Genomic DNA, 18,564 nt, shown 5'->3' with positions numbered 1-18,564 from the left:
AGCTTTACAGCGTGACCCGGTTCTGTGAGGAATTCTGTTCAGGAGGTCGCATTTCAGGCTCTCCACATCATGTGTGACTGACTTTTACGTTATAATAACGATCACACACTAGGAATGTTATAAAGCGCCTATATAGGACAGTTTCTTTTATATATTATCTGACTTTATAAACTCCAACAACAATGTGCTTCTATTTTTTTCAGGCTGAATCTACCCAAGGCATTGGCTGTCAGACTGATTAGCTGCAAGAATGCACTTGTCCAGGCTGATGTGAAGCTTTACCGGCGTAGCAAAGGTGAATTATTTTTAATAATCTTCTATGTAAACATTTTTTATCACCTTCTAGTTTTAATTTGTTTTACAGATTATTGTTACACGTGATTTTATACTCTTTTAAACATTTATAAATGTGCTGCTTCTTTGTTTTTACATAGCCACCCAGTTTAGAGCTCACAGCCTCAGTGTGTCTTGTGACACAGAGACCATGAGCAAATTATGTGAACGGAGTTCAGGTGAAGGAAACGAAATGCAGTAAACTACATGTACTGGAAAAGTGTTGCAAAAAGAACTAAATCAACATAACCCTATAATATATGTAAGGGAAAATCAACTCTTTTTAGCAAAAATGTTATTAAAACAGAAGGGTAAAATTATCTGTAGCCCATAATTGGTAAAACTCTAAATAAAATTGATTATAATAGAAATGACGAAAATAAATCAGTTGCAATGAAATAATGCAGAAATGCATATCTGTGAATATCTTTAAAAGAAATAATATAATTACCAGTAATATAAAGAAGAAACACTAAAATGTTAATTAGTGATGTTAGTAATCAAACCTATATGTGAATATACCCCATAAGGAATTCTAGATTAGTAGATACAAATAAAAAATGGAATTTGGATAAACACAACAGTTTGTGGAATACTCCCTTTTACTGTTAGGACTCAACCGTTATAAGACTCCAGGAACACACAGCTTGACCATCTCAAGTCACCCCAAGTCTGCACGTCATGTATAGACAGGAAGGACAACCATGCACACACAAACACAAACAAACTTGTGTAACCTGAAACAGAGAACTATGGGACAGGAGACGGAAGATTCACCCCCCTTTTGGTTCAATGTGAGTTGGGTTATCAGAGTCTTGGGTTGTAATATCAAAATGATCCAGAAGAAGATTTACTGTAAACACAGAAAACAAACAGCAGCTCAGACTCAAGCCTGTTTGACTCATGTATGTGAATGTGTCAACAACTGTTCAACAGCATTACTGAAATATATTTGTACAGTCGCTTCTGTGTATGTAAATTATTCAAGCTACGATCACTTACTTAGTATTTTACAAAATAAGGGTGCAAAAACCTAGTTTGGACGTCCTACAGTCTGCACCGACATGATCTGCACGTCCATGCGACATTGACTGTTTTGCAAGGACCCTTAAGCTAATTAAATAGTAATATTTTAGTCAAATAGATTTGAGTAAAGTAAGGCAAGGCAGCTTTAGTAGTATAGCACCTTACAACAGTATAAAACTGACCAAAGGGCTTCACAGAAATTAAAAACATTAAAAACAATACACAGCATAAAAATGCATAAAAACTAAAGCTTAAGAACTACTGTAACATTAAAAAGTTTTTTTATTACAATCAAACTTTCCAGTCATTTTCAGTTGATTTCACATTCAAAACCATCTTTTACTAACCTAGAAGTCTAGATAAACCGCAGCAGTAGCAAAACATTTTGCTCTGCAGGTTGGTTTAGCCATGCTCTTTTGTAGCCTCAGCAGGTCTACCATTGGCCCAAACAATTTCAGGTCAGGCCAATCACAGCGCTCTATAGCCACTGACACACTAGCATCGGCTGCACGTCACTCCGCTCTGCCTGCCCCGGCCCCGCCATATTCATTCCACACTGCATTAGAAATGCAGACATGATTGAGCACATGGGCGGTCTGTGATGTCATGAGTGCATCTCCGAGTGCATCTCTGAGCACGTGCGCGGGGCAAAAGAGTGCGGAGAAGTCCGTGGTGTCTCCATTATTAAACAAAAACAGCCTGAGCGGTCTTGCTTTTGGTGACCTTTTGGCCCTGATATTGGATCCTGCTTTGCTGTGTCTGGCAGTACTGTGTGTGTGTGTGTGTGTGTGTGTGTGTGTGTGTGTGTGTGTGTGTGTGTGTGTGTGTGTGTGAAGCCCCCGCGGGCTGATTCTATCTGCCAATCGGAGGCTCTCCCTAATGATAGGTGTGCTTTGAGCCAGCCAATCAGTCAGTATTGGGCGTGTCAGCCCTGTTCGGCTCCAGACAGACCTCCTCAAGAAGTGGGCTGAAAAGACATCCAGTTGCACTCTGGAGAATTCAAGGCTACCTAAACGAGAACACCCCAAACCCAGTCCAGCCGGAATGGAGCTGATGATGCTAGTGTGTAAGGTCCAGATGTTTGTAGAGACATTGGCCAGGCATAGCACCAGGACTGCAATAAAGAAAAACTACAGCAATGGTGTCGGCTCAGGGATGGCGCTCTTTTGAAACAGCTTTGGCATCAACTGTGGACCATTTAGACTTGATCATTTCTTTGCAGATAGAGGTACTTCCATCCTTCTATCCCTCCATCCCTCCATCCATCCCTCCATCCATCCATCCATCCATCCATCCATCCATCCATTATCTATTAAAACTCATATTTTTACAGGGTCCCGGGGGGCCAGTGCCTATCTCCAGCAATCGTCGGAGTACACCGTGGTCAGGTTGCTAGTCCATCGTAGAGCCACACAGAGACACACAGGACAAACAACCACACACACACTCACAGGACATTTCAGACAGACCAATCAACGGTTATATTTATGGTCTGTGGAAGGAAGCCGGAGTACCCGGAGAGGACCCACGTGTGCGCAGGGACAATATGTAAACTCTGTGCTTTCACTCCTTTTCTTTGACAGTGTACAGTGGACTGGCTGGTTGACTGATTTCTGTAGCGAAGAATATATCACATTTTTGTTGCTCTGATTGGTCCTGTCCAATAACACGCAGGGACAGTTTAAAAGACAACCGCAGACTCACCCTCATGTCTCGAGCTCTGTCTATGGGTTGTGGCCATTTTATATATGTAAATATATAGGATGGCTTGCCAGGCAAATCTTTAGCTGCAAACAATAATTTTAGTTTTTTCTCTTTTTGATATTTTAAGTATTTTTAGGAGACATCTGAAGATTCAGGTACTGAGTCAGGTCTGTTCCCATGGCTACTTAAAAGCATCTCACAAAGAATTTTGAGAAAATGTTCCATGAACTTATGTGATAAAAGTCATAAACATGTTTTTAAATTAGAAAAGCATTGTACTAACAGAGTTTTGTGTTAAATTACACACATATCAGACTCAAAATTAGGAACAGGTGTTGGATTTTATTATTCTAACAGTAAGATCAACAGGGCTATTTATGAACAATCATTACTGTGGAATAAAGACAGATGGATCTGTAAAGAGATAAAAGCCAAGTGATTACTTACTTAACAGATGAGTTATTAATAGCTTTGTATTTATGTCACTGGAAAAATCCTTACTTAAAACAAAAATATTGAAAACGATTATGTAAAATAATTACATCATAAACACAATCATTTTAAAACAAGCTCAATGATGAAAATTAAATAAATGAGCTACAAATTGATTTTCATTATTCTTTATTGCCACTGGGTGATCCCGAAAACCTGCTTCTGCCCCCCGGTGGTAACATAAGGTACTGTAGTCCCAGGGTTTTGTTTCCTACCAAATAAAAGCCTGTATTAAATTAAAACTACATGAAATATTAATTTATCCAACAGATTTTAAATTGTAAAAAGCAAATACGGGTCAGCATAATTTATAACCACCCATAAACCCCAAAAAAACCTTCTGCTGCCCACCTGTGTTTACCCTTTATTAAAGCATAATGCTGGAAGAGCTGAACAGAGAACAGTTTATGTGAGTAAGTTACTGGTTTAAATGTATTTAACTCACTTTAGATAATTTTCATAGATATCTGAGAAGAATTAGTTTTATTCAATCTATGTTTGTATTAAAACCAACACTCTGCCAGGAACTGAGAGGATGTAAGTCAGTATGGCCTGAATAAACAATCTCAATTCATCACTAATATAATAAAATTCTACAGAATGAAGCCAGAATGAAACCATCCAGTTCATTAATTTGTTAAACTTTGTTCTTTTTGATGCTGTTTTAGCTTTAGAAAAATGAATCTCTGGCTGTTTGACTAAGTTATGGGCAGATGGAGAGCAGACAAAAAAAGCTACTAGTCTTAATCCAAATGAGTAACTATGGAACTTCAGTACCTGCTCATATTGGCATCTCGGTGTTGTGAAAACTCCATAACCTTCCTTTGTATTGTTACCCCCTGTCTCTATATGTTTATAAAAGAGACTTACTATGACTTTGTTTTTTAAGTGGCAATAGTTCTCTAGTTGATACAAACATGTTTACTAAGTTCTTTGCTCTAACCCCCCTCACAATTATTCTTGACAGTTTATGTACCTTTTGCAATGAGCTGTTTCAGGTCTCCGTCACTTTAAGAAAACAAACTAAAGCTGGCCACACCCACCCAGTGCCTAACTGGCTACTACAAGCTGAAAAGCTCTGATATCTGGGAGGGTTCCAAGTAGAGTCACTGCTCCTCCAGCAGCAGTTTTCTCTTGCACATGAGAAGTTGTTCTATGCTTATTTTCCTGGCTTGTTTTAGGCAGATCATTCCTAAAACCAAACTCTGAAAGAAAACGGATGGACACCTATTTTCATGTTTGGAGTTTTTATAGAGACAGTAGAGAGCCCAGCACAAAAGATGCAAGAAATGAGTTTTGCATGATACGTCCTCTTCAATCTGATTTCTTCTTTTCTTGGTGATACAGAAAAATAACACATGATGTTTTCAAATTACAACAAGGCTCCTTTTACGGAGGTTTTATATGTTTCTACATTGAGCTGAACTCTGCGCATTTTAAGGAGTATTTTGAATTGGAATGATTGCTTTGTAAAGTGACTTGTGTGAGAATTGGCCCCATACAGTATAAATAAATTGAATTGAATATAATTATATTTACATTAAATATAAATCAGGTTAGAGCTGTTGCCTTGCAGCAAGAAGGTCCTGGGTTCGCTTCCCGGCCTGGGATCTTTCTGCATGGAGTTTGCATGTTCTCCCTGTGCATGCGAGGGTTCTCTCCGGGTACTCCGGCTTCCTCCCACAGTCCAAAAACATGACTGTTAGGTTGATTGGTCTGTCTAAATTGTCCTTAGGTGTGTGTGTGTGCATGATTGTTTGTCCTGTGTGTCTCTGTGTTGCCCTGCGATGGACTGGCACTCTGTCCAGGGTGCAACCCACTTGATTGCCTGTTGAACGGAGATAGGCACCAGTCCCCCCGCGACCCTGCATGGACAAGCGGGTTCAGACAATGGATGGATGGATGGATGGATGGATGGATGGATGGATAAATCAGGTAACAACATATTTCAGAACTAATATCCCCAGAATCAAAGTCAGTGTTATTTGTGAAGGTTTAGTCATTAATTATGTCTGCATTAAAAAGTTGCAGTTTCCTGTATATAAACGTCTAGTAACCAGCAGCAGATCAAATATCCACTGCTTGTTATCATTTTATTTTTAGAAAATTTGAAATGCGATGAGTCAATTATTGAATTTTGGTTGATTTAGAGCTTCAAACTGGGAAACAATGTGAACACAGCCATGGCAGCATAGCTTCACACAATCACTATAAGAATGAATTCAGCTGTTTCTCAGATCATCACTCAAGTCTTTTTTTTCTGCTGTTAGGTGTGAAAACACTGTTATTATTCTTGCTTTTGCTTCGTAAGATTGCTGACAGTTGATTTTGAAGCCTAAACTCTGCAGAGACTGGGTCAGCGTTACTAAAGGACTTTATTCTGAGATGCTAAGATTTAGTGTTGCTTTTGTTTCTGTGCTCATTCTGTTCTTTCTGATCAATTTTAATTAAGCAAAATTGATAAAATAGTCTTAGTTCCATCCAACTAGTGTTGAAATGCAAAAGTTAGTTTTGCTTTTTTTTGTAAGAAAATGTTTATTTACTCGGTCCTCGCCTTGGTAGACAGAACTGTGTTTGTTGGTGTTAGACGTGTTAAAATAACATGAAAAATCCCCTCATGTCAAACTTCCTCTTGCATGAATCAGAAGCCCTGTTTCAACCAATACACTGGTCGTACTCCAAAAATACTTGTCTCTGCAGGATGTTGATGTGCGCCGTCACGTTGTTAGACACACATCGTGTTACTAATGGAACACAAATGAGTGATCTGCTGAAGTAGGCTGGGAAGGATTTGATTATTTCTGAACATGCATGTTTGCTTATTATTTTATATTATTGCTACTTCAGGTTATGTTTTACTGTACATTAATATGTTACAGGGACTTGGTAGCTTAGATAGGCTTCCTTCAATTAGAAAGCAGTATATACAAAGCTCACCAGAGGAGTGGCACCCACAGGAGGTGTACAAGTACTAAATGTAACCAGCTTCAGTGTAGAGTGCTTGCTTCTGTCAGATTGCAGGAGAACAACTCTGGCATTGCATTTACTAGGAGGAGGAAAGAAGTAAGCAGTAGTGTATATTCAGACTTTTTAAACAGCAGCTTCTGAACAAAGACTGTCTCCACTTCTAAGTAGAAATATCTGCAGGTTGGTGGAGGGGTGACTCAAACAACAAATTACAACGTTGGGTGGTCAGTGGACACACACACATGCAGAATTTGTTACAGATCCATCTGCTGTAAGTGTGTGAGAGACACCTTCTGATCAGATGTAGTGGTATTTTGTGTCATTCATCCATAACTGTGATGCACAGCACTACTTGAAGTAAACCTTGCATTTCTTGACCTCATAGATTCTTACATAAGTGCATAAATATTACATATACAGTGTGATGCAAATATTTGGGCAGCACTGTTAATCTTCATGATTTTCCTGTATAAGTTGTTGATTGTTAAGGTAAAAAAAATGCCAGTTAAATGTATCATATAGGAAACACAGTGATATTTGAGAAGTGGAACTACCATAAATCCTCTAATACAGGCCCGGGCCTGTATTTGACTCAAGCTCATCAAGCTCTCGGCCTTTATTGGAAGGAGGACCAGAATTAGAGGCAGGCCTCAATTTCTATTTGAGCAAAATGAACTAATGGTTCGCTGGAGTTTTTGACAATTAATATTGCGCCCACATTTTCAAAGTTAAACACATTTCTTTTAACAACGGTAGTTTCTGCTTCAGCCCTCTCTCCCCTCCCCCTGCGCAGCAGCCGCAAACTCACTGATGCGCCTGCAGCCTCTCGGAGTTCCTGCTGCTCTAAACATTAAAATAATTATTTAATTTTCTGTTCCTCACTTCTGATTACCTTCAATGGTGTCTGTTTGTTGCAACCACCAGGTACAAAAACTAACTTGTTTTTATTTGACTATTTTTCTGTCCTGCCTGTTTATTATCTTCCTGCATCTCCTCTCAATCCTAAAGAAAAACTGCTACCTGGCTTCATATATATTCACCTTATGAGTTACCTTTGAACTGCAGTTCTAAAAGATCTACCGACCGCAAAAACAGCGGAGTGCTCGCTGCTTGGCGGCCGCATCAGTGATCGGTGCGTCACCGGAGGACAAGGTGATGCGTCCCGCTCCACAGCAGCGAAACGCATCAGGCGCAAATAAAAGACAGAAAACATTAAAGGAAATGAGCCGACATGAACGATCGCGTGTTAAATTAGTTTTTGAGGTGGCGACACCTAATTTGATAATGTTACTGTGGCCGTGCTCAGGATGCAGATGTCTGGAGCGCGTCAACAATCAGAGCTTTGCATGTGCAAGCTGGTTAATATGAAGTTAGGATGGGGGTGAGGGGAAGGTTAAATTGCAAGACGGTAAACGTCACAATTTGGTTAAATGTCCGTTTTACGGCGGGTGTCAGTACCGACTCTCTGGCACAGCGCGTTGCCCCCCCCCCGACGCGCAGGAGCTTGTCACCTGCTGACAGCAAGCTGCTGTCTTTTCCGAGGATTGCATCTTGCCGGTCATTATCACGTGACAGTGACTAGTCGACGACAGGCATAAAAAGTCACCATAGTGAAGTCGACTAGTGACTAGTTCATACAACCCCCGCTACTGCTCCCCAGTGTTCTGCAGCATAATCAGCACGTTCTCTTTGAACTTGATATCAAATTTTCGCCTCCTCTTCATCTCCGCACGCTTAAAGTTACCCTCGCGGTCTGTCACTGGCAAGATCAAAAGTGAGACGGATGACACAACCGCCCCCCCGTGGTACTTGCTTGTTACCACATTCCACCCAGCCACAGTAAAATACCGGCCATTATTCCCCTCCACCGACTCCGACACTGGCCAAAATATGATACCTGGCCGTTAATTGAATACAGGCCAATATTAGAGGATTTATGGTAAGTTTATAGGATTTATAGAAAGTGTGCAATAATAGTTTATGTAACGTCCAGCAATGGTCAGTTTTTAGGTACAGTTTGACCATCCAACATCTGGTCAAAAAGGAGACACAAGACTGCATGTGTGCACTTTAAAATGGCCTGCCTTCATCCCACCAGCTGGAGCTCAGAGCCTGCAGCTCTGAAACAGAAAACGACATGTCAACAACAACATTCTCTCCGCAAGGTCCAATCTTCCAGGATTCTTCATGCCTCTGTAGCATCATCAAGGTTCTCTAATTTGTGACAAAGGTCACATTTACCCAGCTGGGTCAAGCTGGGTCAAACAGTACTTTTAAACCCACAGATTAACCAGGAGCCATGATGTCTGCTCAATATCATATCACCCTATCTGCTGCTGTTCCATCCCAGGAGAAGGACACTTCAAGTTCATGATGATAATAATTAAATGATAATATTAATAAAATATATTTGATTGTATTACCGTTTATGAAAATCATCATAAATGATCACTTGGTTCAGTATAAAGGTATTTTAATTACATGAAAGGAATTTATGCTTTGGGTATAGTAATGATTAAGATGATTATGGTTGATGACAGTAAAAGATGTGTTCAGCAAAGAAGGTCCGTTTCACCTTATCCATCTAACACAGAGTGCAGATAAACGATAACTGCAACACAAGTTTTTGACGCATGATCAAAGCTTTCTTGCTGAGAGTGTGGGAGTGTCCTGAGAGCTTTGTAAACAGTAACCATCACGAACTTCAGTTCAGTTCTTGAACCAACATCACGGAGGAAGGGAACGGCCGTCCCTAACCTCTCCTGCTGTTCTGTCACGCCAACAAGAATGGCTAAGAATAAACTAAACTGTAACCAGCTAACGAAAACTCTACCCAGAGTTATTGATTTCTGAGTTAAGACGAAAAACTCCTTCAGAGTTACGGACTTTGAGACACTAATAGTTCATCAGTCGTGTGACTCACGGAGACAACCCAGGACTGATTTGGTCGCATAGAGGTCCTTCTACCATCCTCGTGCCCGGAGGAAATCATCTCCACTTGACATCTTGGATCCGAAAGGGGGTCTCCGGAAACTGAGTGAGGTAGACACTAATCGACAGATGATGTTTGATGCTGTTCTCTCTAAATAACTCAGTTAGCCGCAAAACATCATTTCCATCCAGAACACTTCTTCTCTCTCTGAAAGAAATCTCCTGATAATTCCCTTCACGCATCCAAACTCGTATTTCCAATTTAGATTCCATCCAGCCACAGGTTTGTTCTTTTAAAACAAGTTTAATATCAAAGCAGATATGAACTTCTACAGTTTATGAGCTGGATAATCATTAAACAAAAGTGTTTGTTTATTGCTACTTATAATAAATATAATATAATGAAATGCTTCATTAATCTGTGCTCAATGATTGAAGTGTGAAATGAATGTTATGTTATGATTACAGTGATTGAAATATGGTTCAGCATGTTAATATGACAAGGTCATCACCATTTGCACTCACACAAGGACAAAGTAAGGTTAAGTTAAACTCATGACACATAAATAGTCCTTTACCCAGATCAGAGCATCCGGTATCAAAGAAGGCGTGTTTCTGAGATTCTTGGTAATATTCCTCAAACTTGTCAACCTCTGGTTGGCTACACAAATCATAACATGAGAACATTACTCTGGTGATTCCTCAGTTCTAGAGAATGCTTTAGACTGGCCATCTGAAGCAAAACGCTCTTTAACCATCAAAGCTTTTGACACATCGTGAAAAGCTTTTTGCACCTGCGAAGCTGATAAGGCAAACAGTTCCTGCAGAACAAGCTGATGTTGTTTAGACTCCTTCAGAGTCCCAGACGCGCGGTTCTATCCGTATGTCGTGACCCGAGACATCTCTGGACTGGAGAAGTCGGTGCTGTGGTCAGTCTACAGGACATTCGGTGCCAGACGTCATCCGACCTCTCTGACCTTCAGATCCACCAAGAGGGTTTCCAGAACGGGTGAAGTAGACACACAGATAGCATCTGATGTGCTTTTGATAATAATCAGCTTCATAGCTTAAAGCAAACCAAATTCTTTTGCATCCAGAACTCAGCTCTCCTAGATGTGGAAGTTCTGACTCACGCCTGGGACACACCGGCCGCTGAAGCACCGCGAAACGGGGACCACCTTCATTTGGCGCCCTTGTTTTCCTATTCTAAAGGCCACATGGGCTACCGAAGCGCTGCGCGCCGGCGCTCCAACCCGCGCCGTGCAGCGATCGTTTTGGCGTCTGATCTATTTTTTCCCGAGCTGCGGGTGAATCGCGTCAATTCTGGCAGGAAGTCAAACCTAGACATAAGAGGCAGGCCGGTAAATTTAACAAAATAAAGCATTTCAAAATAAAATTCCGCGATAGTCAAATGTGTTCGTAAACAGACACTGTATAAAAACCACATGAACACTCACTCACTCACTCACTCACTCACTCACTCACTCACTCACACACACACACACACACACACACACACACACACACACACACACACACACACACACACACACACACACACACACACACACACACACACACACACACACACACACACACACACACACACACACAGCGAACTTATGTGTGTGTGTGTGTGTGTGTGTGACCACGTGAAGGGGGTGTGGTTTTGGGTGTCTTTCAACCGGAGCAAACAGGACAGAGAGGCAGAAAGTCGTAGGCCAGCTATTAACAACTGGTTCACAACATAGGTTCACACACACGCGGACAAACACACACACACAAACAGCAAGGGGGAGGGGGCTGTAGAGGAACAGAGCAGAGAAAAGGCAGAGAGGAAATGGAGGACACCAAGTGGTTAAAAGAAAAACTACAGCTGAGTCGAGGCGCCTCGACCGGAGCGGAGAAGCAAGTGTCTGGTCTGAACTGAGGAGCAGCGGCTGAATTTCATGAGCGCTTCAGCGGCTGGTGTGTCCCTGGCGTAACATCGCATTCACACATAGGTTTCATACATTGCATCTAGTTCCATCCATCACAGTAAATGCTTAGTTAACTTGTCATGTTTTAATTGTTGGTAAAATAAATTCTTACTTTTATAAACCTGACTCCTTTCTGAATCAAAACAAAGTGTGTACAATCTCCTTATAAATAAAGAATCCTAGAATCTTCTGATAAACACAGTGAAGACCAAGCAGGGTTCATATTCTATATTTAGATAGAGTATCACAGCTTATTGGTCATAATTAGAGGTAATATATATTGTGCTCATAAAGCACTCAATTTACCAAACCCTACATAGTTTAAACAAAATTAGGCAGGTGCATACATGTGGGTACTGTTGTCATTTTATTGATTCCAAAACCTTTAGAATTAATTATTGGAACTCAAAATTAGCTTGGTAAGCTCAGTGACCCTTGACCTCCTTACACAGGTGAATCCAGTTATGAGAAAGAGTATTTTCCATAGTTAGGTACATATTGAGGAAATACAAGACCACAGGCACTGTTCAAGTTAAGGCTCCAAGTGGCAGACCAAGAAAAATCTCATATAAACAATCAGAGTTAACCTACAGACCAACACCAAAGACCTACAACATCATCTTGCTGCAGATGGAGTCACTGTGCATCATTCAGCTATTTGGCGCACTTTACACAAGGAGATGCTGTATATGAGAGTGATGCAGAGGAAGTCTTTTCTCTTGCACACTTTCTATAAATCCTATAAACTTTGTTTATGTTCCCAGATATCGCTGTGTGTGTCCTATGATATATTTAACTTAAATCTTGTTTGCTGTAACAACCAACGATTTAAACAGGAACATCATAAAGATTAACAAGGCTGCCCAAATGTTCGCATCCCACTCTAGGAATATAAAAAATATTGATGATTGGGCTCAGAAAAAGTTTTCCACATTATCACTTAACATCTGACAGAATTGAGTAATATAGGAGCATTTTACCGTCTAGTTTATTTCCAGTAAGTCCTGGTACAAATGCTAGACAAAGATGTTGAGTAAAACCACATCAAACACCAGGAATTGCTGCTTTATGCAGTTCCAAGTAAACACAAGTTTGTATCCTATGACTCAGAGTTTTTGGTCATAATGTGAAATCAGATAGACGTGTGTTGTAAATGGTTCTGAGTTGTGATTGTGTCTCACAAGATTTTAATTTAAACAGGCCAAACTCAAGATTGGCTCCAAATCAGCAGCAGTTAAAGAAAAAATCCAGATTACTTTTGATTTAAAAAGATTTTGCAGAAGACAACAAACAAATCAGATCTTTAAAAGTATCACAATACAATAACTCTGTTGCTTTTTAATTTGTAAAGAGAAAGAAAATGGCCTGGTTTTCTTTTAACCCTCTCTGGCTCAAAGTAAGTTGTGATAAAAGGATGAACAACTAAGTCCTTCAGGGGTACTTCTGAGTTAAAAATTCTCATGAACCAAGTAGGTAAGTTTTTACATTGCAAATCTGCAACGGCTGCCTCCAGAGGGTTAAACCTTTCCCAGAAAACGACCAGCCAACTCTTTAAATGAAGACAGTCTGGGAAGTGGGACATGTTATATCTCAGCGTTTCTGTTCCGTTCAAAGAAGTTTAGTCAGACCTCACATTTACAGATCCATGCACATTCCCAAATTACCACAGAGGAAGTGGCTAGGTGCTTTTACATGATTCAACACATCCTTCTGATGTAAAAAAAAAAAAAAAAGAAGAAGAAAAAGTAGGCTAAGACACTATAAATACCCTCGAGAGCTCCTTGACCCCAAAGCCTGGCTTGGATATCCCAGAGTCAACAACAATGTTTTCTCTGCTCCTGCTGCTGGTATTAGTCCCTCACTCCTCTGCTCTGCCTCTGCTGTCCAAAGATGAAGACCAGTTACTCATAGCAGAGGTGAGATACTGGATGGTAGGGATCTATAAGATTAGACTGACTTATAGATGTGCAGTGTGAAATACAATGTAATGTTTTTTGCTCTCTTTCAAACAGAAATACCTCCGTCGCTTCTACGGTCTCTCCACAGGTCTCGCCACAGGTCTCGCCACAGGTCTCGCCACAGGTCTGAGAAGTCGACACACATCTTCAAATGATTTTAAGACAAAGATCAAAGAAATGCAGAGGTTTTTCAAACTCAAGGTAAAGGGACATAGAAAACAATTATGTGATTTTTCTATTTTATTCAAAATAATTTCTTCACATAAACAAAAAATATAGATCTTTGTCAATAGAATTCACACAAGACCCATGTTTCCTTTTGGTTATTGTCATACACTCGTTTAAATAGTTTTTGTTGTGTTGGTTGTGAAGGTAACTGGGAAGGTTGATGAGGCTACGTTAGACGTGATGAAGAAACCTAGATGTGGTGTCCCAGAGGTTAGGGGATACAGCCACTTCCCCCGAGACCTCAAATGGGGCAAAAACAATGTCACGTTCAGGTGAGGTTCAGAAGGAGAAATGTAGGCACAGGTTAAATATTTCACAAGAACTTTTCAATTGAACAGTTTATTTACATCCTAATGCTCTGTGCCACCAATGCTTCAGGATTTTGAATTACACACCTGACCTGGTGAAGTCTGATGTAGACAGAGCCATCCGCAGAGCTCTAAACGTTTGGTCTGATGTCACCCCGTTGACTTTTCACAAGCTGCATGAGGGCAATGCTGACATTATGATCAGCTTTGGAACAAAAGGTAAAAAAAAAGTATTGTTTCAATGAAACATTTTGTGTTCAGATTCATATTCGCCTATTCTGGTTCAGCATACAAAGCTCTTGTCTTTTATTCTGAAGAACATGGTGACTACAATCCATTTGATGGTCCCAATGGTCTGCTGGCTCATGCCTATCCTCCTGGCCCAGGCATTGGAGGAGACACTCATTTTGATGAGGAGGAACACTGGACCAAAGACTCCTCAAGTGAGAATATTCTCAGATGTTCAGCTGAAATGCACTCTGATTGTTAAGGAAGAGAAAATGTATTAAACACATTTTTTCCTTGCAGTGTACAACCTGTTCATAGTGGCAGCTCATGAGCTGGGCCACGCACTTGGTATGTCCCACTCATCAGACCCTGGTGCCCTTATGTACCCCATCTACTCCTACACTACTGGCTACCCACTGTCTGAAGATGACATCGAAGGCATTCAAGATCTCTATGGTGGGCAGATCTGGAATCTGTGTTTAAACCTATTTTCAGTCAAGAACAAACGGTTCTATGAGCAAGTCCGTTTACGACAATGTCAATGCAGGTCCCAACCCAAACCCAAAGAAGATCAAGCCAAAGCCAGATGCACCAACTAAATGTGATCCCATGTTGAGTTTTGATGCAGTCACAGAGCTCAGAGGAGAAACCATCATCTTCAAAGACAGGTATGAAGATTGATTGCATTTGTGATCTTCCATGCAGCTTCCATTCATCCATCCATCCATTCTCTGCTACTTATCCGGGTCGGGTCACGGGGGCAGCAGCTCAAGCAGGGAGGCCCAGACTTTCCTCTTCCTAGCCACTTGGGCCAGCTTCTCTGGGAGAATGCCAAGGTGTTCCCTGTCCAGACAAGAAATATTAGCCCTTTTCATGAGACACACAGTGCAGGCAAATCCGCATAATATTACTGCAACGGTGTGTCTTATAAATGCATCATCCCAGCATGGCAATGCACGGGTTTTGCGGCATTCATTCCCCCACGCTTGGTAGTAATATTGCAGCAACGCCGGATTTCTGAGTGTATTTTAAGCCTTGGCGCAACAGAGGGGGGTGTCATGATCACGTGGAGAGTTACTGCCGAGCTAGGGTCGGAAACTGCATTGAAGCTGAAAGTAAACAAGGGCCCTAAATTTTGCTTTGCAAACAGAACCAGCTGAGAATGATGCAGCGTTCCTGGAGCTTCTCTCTGTTAGAGCTGGTGGTCAGCCCACTGGAAACTGCACAGGGACTGTGGAGCACAGACACATTTAGGAGCGGCTTGTTAAAAATACTCAATGAGCATGGCTTTGATGGCAATAAAAAGAAAGTTAAGTCCAAGATAAACAAAAGTCCGCAGCAGCGCAGAGACCGCCCCCATGCCCCCTTTATACCGCTATCACGTAATCTTTTGTAAAAAGGACACAATTGCATCAGATTACCGCCACAGTCTGACCACTCTGACCACTCTTCAGCACTGTGGCAAATTGACGGCATTGTTTTGTGAAAAAGGCTGTAGTCCCTCCAGTGTCCTGGGTCTTCCTTTAGGTCTCCTCCCAGTTGAACGTACCCAGAAAGCCTCTCCAGGGAGGCATCCAGGACACATTCTAACCAGATGGCCAAAGCCACTACAACTGTGTTGATGTGCAGGAGCATTGGATCTACTCCGATGAATGAGATTCTCACCATAAGGGAGAGCTCAGACACTTTGCGGAGAAAACACATTTTAGCCACTTGTATCCGTGATCTCACTCTCTTGTTATTACCCAAAGCTCATGACCACACATGAGGGTTGGAAGGCACACCTTCATCCAGTCAAAACAACAAGTGAGGAGCACCAAACTAGTTTTTTGTTGACACGAGCTAGCTTGCAGGTCCCTTCGCCGGCCCTCCATCATCCAGAGTGTTGTTAGTGTCTTTTTCGTCCTCTCAGGCCACATGTGAGATGTTTTAGGCCCCTTCACCAGCATGCTGTTAGTATCTTGCTACCTTTTTGCAGTTTCTACTGGCGTCTCCATCCTCAGATGGTAGAACCTGAGCAGACACTGATCAAGTCCACTTGGCCCTCCATTCCAAACAAAGTGGATGCAGCTTACGAGAACCCAGAGAAGGATTTAGTCATCATATTTAGTGGTAGGTGTTAAATTTTTTATTTTTATTTTTTGGCTTTCCTGACATTGATGGTCACGTAACAAAACTGTTTCGACAGGGATCCGGATGTGGGCTTTGAATGGATATAACCTTGTGGAGGGTTACCCAAAGTACATACACAAACTTGGTCTTCCTAAGTCTATCAGGAAAATAGATGCAGCTGTGCACATTAGAGACACAGGGAAAACTTTACTCTTCACTGAGGAAGACTATTGGAGGTACAGTTAAATACATTTACAATCTAATCATCTCATACTGTTTGATTCAGTGTTTTTGTTTTTATTTGTAACTGACAGTTTTGATGAAGCAGCAGGCAAACTAGACACTGGCTACCCACGATCAATTGAGACAGACTTTCCAGGAATGGACGATGAAGTTGACGCTGCTGTTTATCACTATGGTATGATGACATTTCCACTCTGTGTTCAGATAAAATATATATCGTGTCACATTCATAAGAATCTATTGGCAGGAGCATGATAAATCATTCACAACAGTTTTATTTAAAGCACCAATTCCTATGTTTCCTGCTACATTTATCTGGTTGAAAGGGAAATTACAGCAGCCATGAACAACCCTTCAGCACCCTGCTGTAGCAACGTGCTTGCTAACACAAGCTGACTGGTACTAAATACGTCACAAAGTAAAAAGATAAACACTGTTGGATAAAAAAATATAGCAAGAAAGCCAGCTCACCATTAGTCTGTGATTCCATCGCCTCCTTCAGCTCCCTCAGATGAGTGTAGGCTGCTCACTTTGCTTTTACCTCTTTACTTCACCTCCGAACACATTACTCTCTTACTCTTACTTCCAGGCTCCACCATGATGCCAACGAAAACAAAGCTAAATTCTTGTTCTTGTCCTTTTTATTGATGGCTGGCAAACTGAAAAAGCTAACTGCTAGCCTTTAAATTAGTTACCGGCACAGTAACAAGTATTACCATCAGTAGAGACCTCCCTCTGGTGCTCCTACCCCGCACCACAAAACTGTTTCTGGTCAGCAGCGAGCTACAGAGTGCTGTCCAGTAAGACGTTGTTCACGTTTCTGGCTTAAAAACAATTTAAACAAGTTTGAAAGCAATAGCTAAAAGTGTAAGGGAGCAATGATCCTCACATGCATGTTAGTGGTAAACCAGGAGATGTCGCTGAAATCCACACAACTCTTTTATTTTACAGTAGACAGGAGTGTAAGTTATTTACTTTCCAAGCTGTTTGGTATTTAATAACATTTATCCCACTCTGTTTTCTTTCAGGATTTTTATACTTTTTTCATGAACATCTGCAGTACGAGTACAGTTACACCTCAAAGAAGGTAATCCGCATTCTGAGGGCCAACTCCATTCTCAACTGTTAATGATGCCAACCCAGAAACTTTACATCTGATTATAGCAGGCTGTAATTAGGTAGAGGAACAGACATGTTGGAATTAAACTGCAGGTGTCAGGATGAGTCTCAGAAATGGTTCCAGTGCTGGGCACAAACATGGCTGCTCATTTTGGGTTTATTCACTTAACTTCAGTTTAATAACGCTGACTTGAATAAACAATTATCTGTTTTTGTCTTCTGTAACCTGAGCATTTAAACCTGTTGTTAATATGTATTTAAAAACATCACTTTAATAATTTATTTTGAGCTTTGGATGTTATCATTTGTTGGTGGGGTGTGATGAGTAGAAATAAACTTGGTTTAAATCACAAAGTTGGATTTCTTCGTCTCTGAATAAGAGCGATGGTCAAAGTCAAAATAGGTTATTTTCATTGATGAACCAATTCAAATAATAGCAACTGGATGTCAAAGAAAATCTAAATGAAATGTGAATTTTTTTATTTATGTTATTCAGTTTTGAGTCTGATTCTTAAGCACTGATTTAGTTTTTCAGGTTATTTCGCTTTCTTTTTAATCAAACTCAATATTTATCCCAGTATTATTATTTTAGAAGATGCAGCTTTGCAGCATGCTCCATTAAGTTGAGACTGAAAGGCTGAGATACTGATTTTTAAATCCTGCCTGAGTTTTAGGTTTAAGAGACCTTTCTGCAGGACAACAGAGGCAGCAAGCAGATGTATATTTTAAAAAAAAAAATCATTTTTTTTACACAATAAAGCTAAACAGGCAGAGCCAAAAGTAAAGATGACTCAAAGCAGAAAATGCAAAAGACTGAAGATTTGACATTGAACACCATAATTCTCAGATCTGTGACCATGATGCTGCAGCGGTGATACATATGGGCATAAGGGCATTTGGTCAAACGGAGATGCTTTTATCTTGCCTTTCACTAAA

The 18,564-nt window shown here is 40.8% G+C and overlaps 1 protein-coding gene across 1 annotated transcript; it reads left to right on the top strand.

Annotated features, from left to right (window-relative positions):
• The first annotated feature begins 13,229 nt into the window (after positions 1-13,229).
• On the top strand, positions 13,230-17,982 carry mmp13b (matrix metallopeptidase 13b). Its single transcript, XM_015952038.3, has 11 exons — positions 13,230-13,348; positions 13,445-13,591; positions 13,763-13,890; positions 13,997-14,145; positions 14,244-14,369; positions 14,455-14,610; positions 14,702-14,822; positions 16,133-16,266; positions 16,343-16,502; positions 16,581-16,684; positions 17,538-17,982. The coding sequence occupies exons 1-11, from the start codon at positions 13,256-13,258 to the stop codon at positions 17,636-17,638; spliced, it is 1,419 nt and encodes a 472-aa protein (XP_015807524.3). The 5' UTR covers positions 13,230-13,255; the 3' UTR covers positions 17,639-17,982.
• Positions 17,983-18,564: the final 582 nt, after the last annotated feature.

This window comes from Nothobranchius furzeri, chromosome 13 (assembly GCF_043380555.1).
Source record: "Nothobranchius furzeri strain GRZ-AD chromosome 13, NfurGRZ-RIMD1, whole genome shotgun sequence".
Lineage (NCBI taxonomy): Eukaryota > Metazoa > Chordata > Actinopteri > Cyprinodontiformes > Nothobranchiidae > Nothobranchius > Nothobranchius furzeri.
The sequence above is the reverse complement of the archived record's forward strand: the minus strand, read 5'-3'. Positions and strand labels throughout refer to the sequence as shown.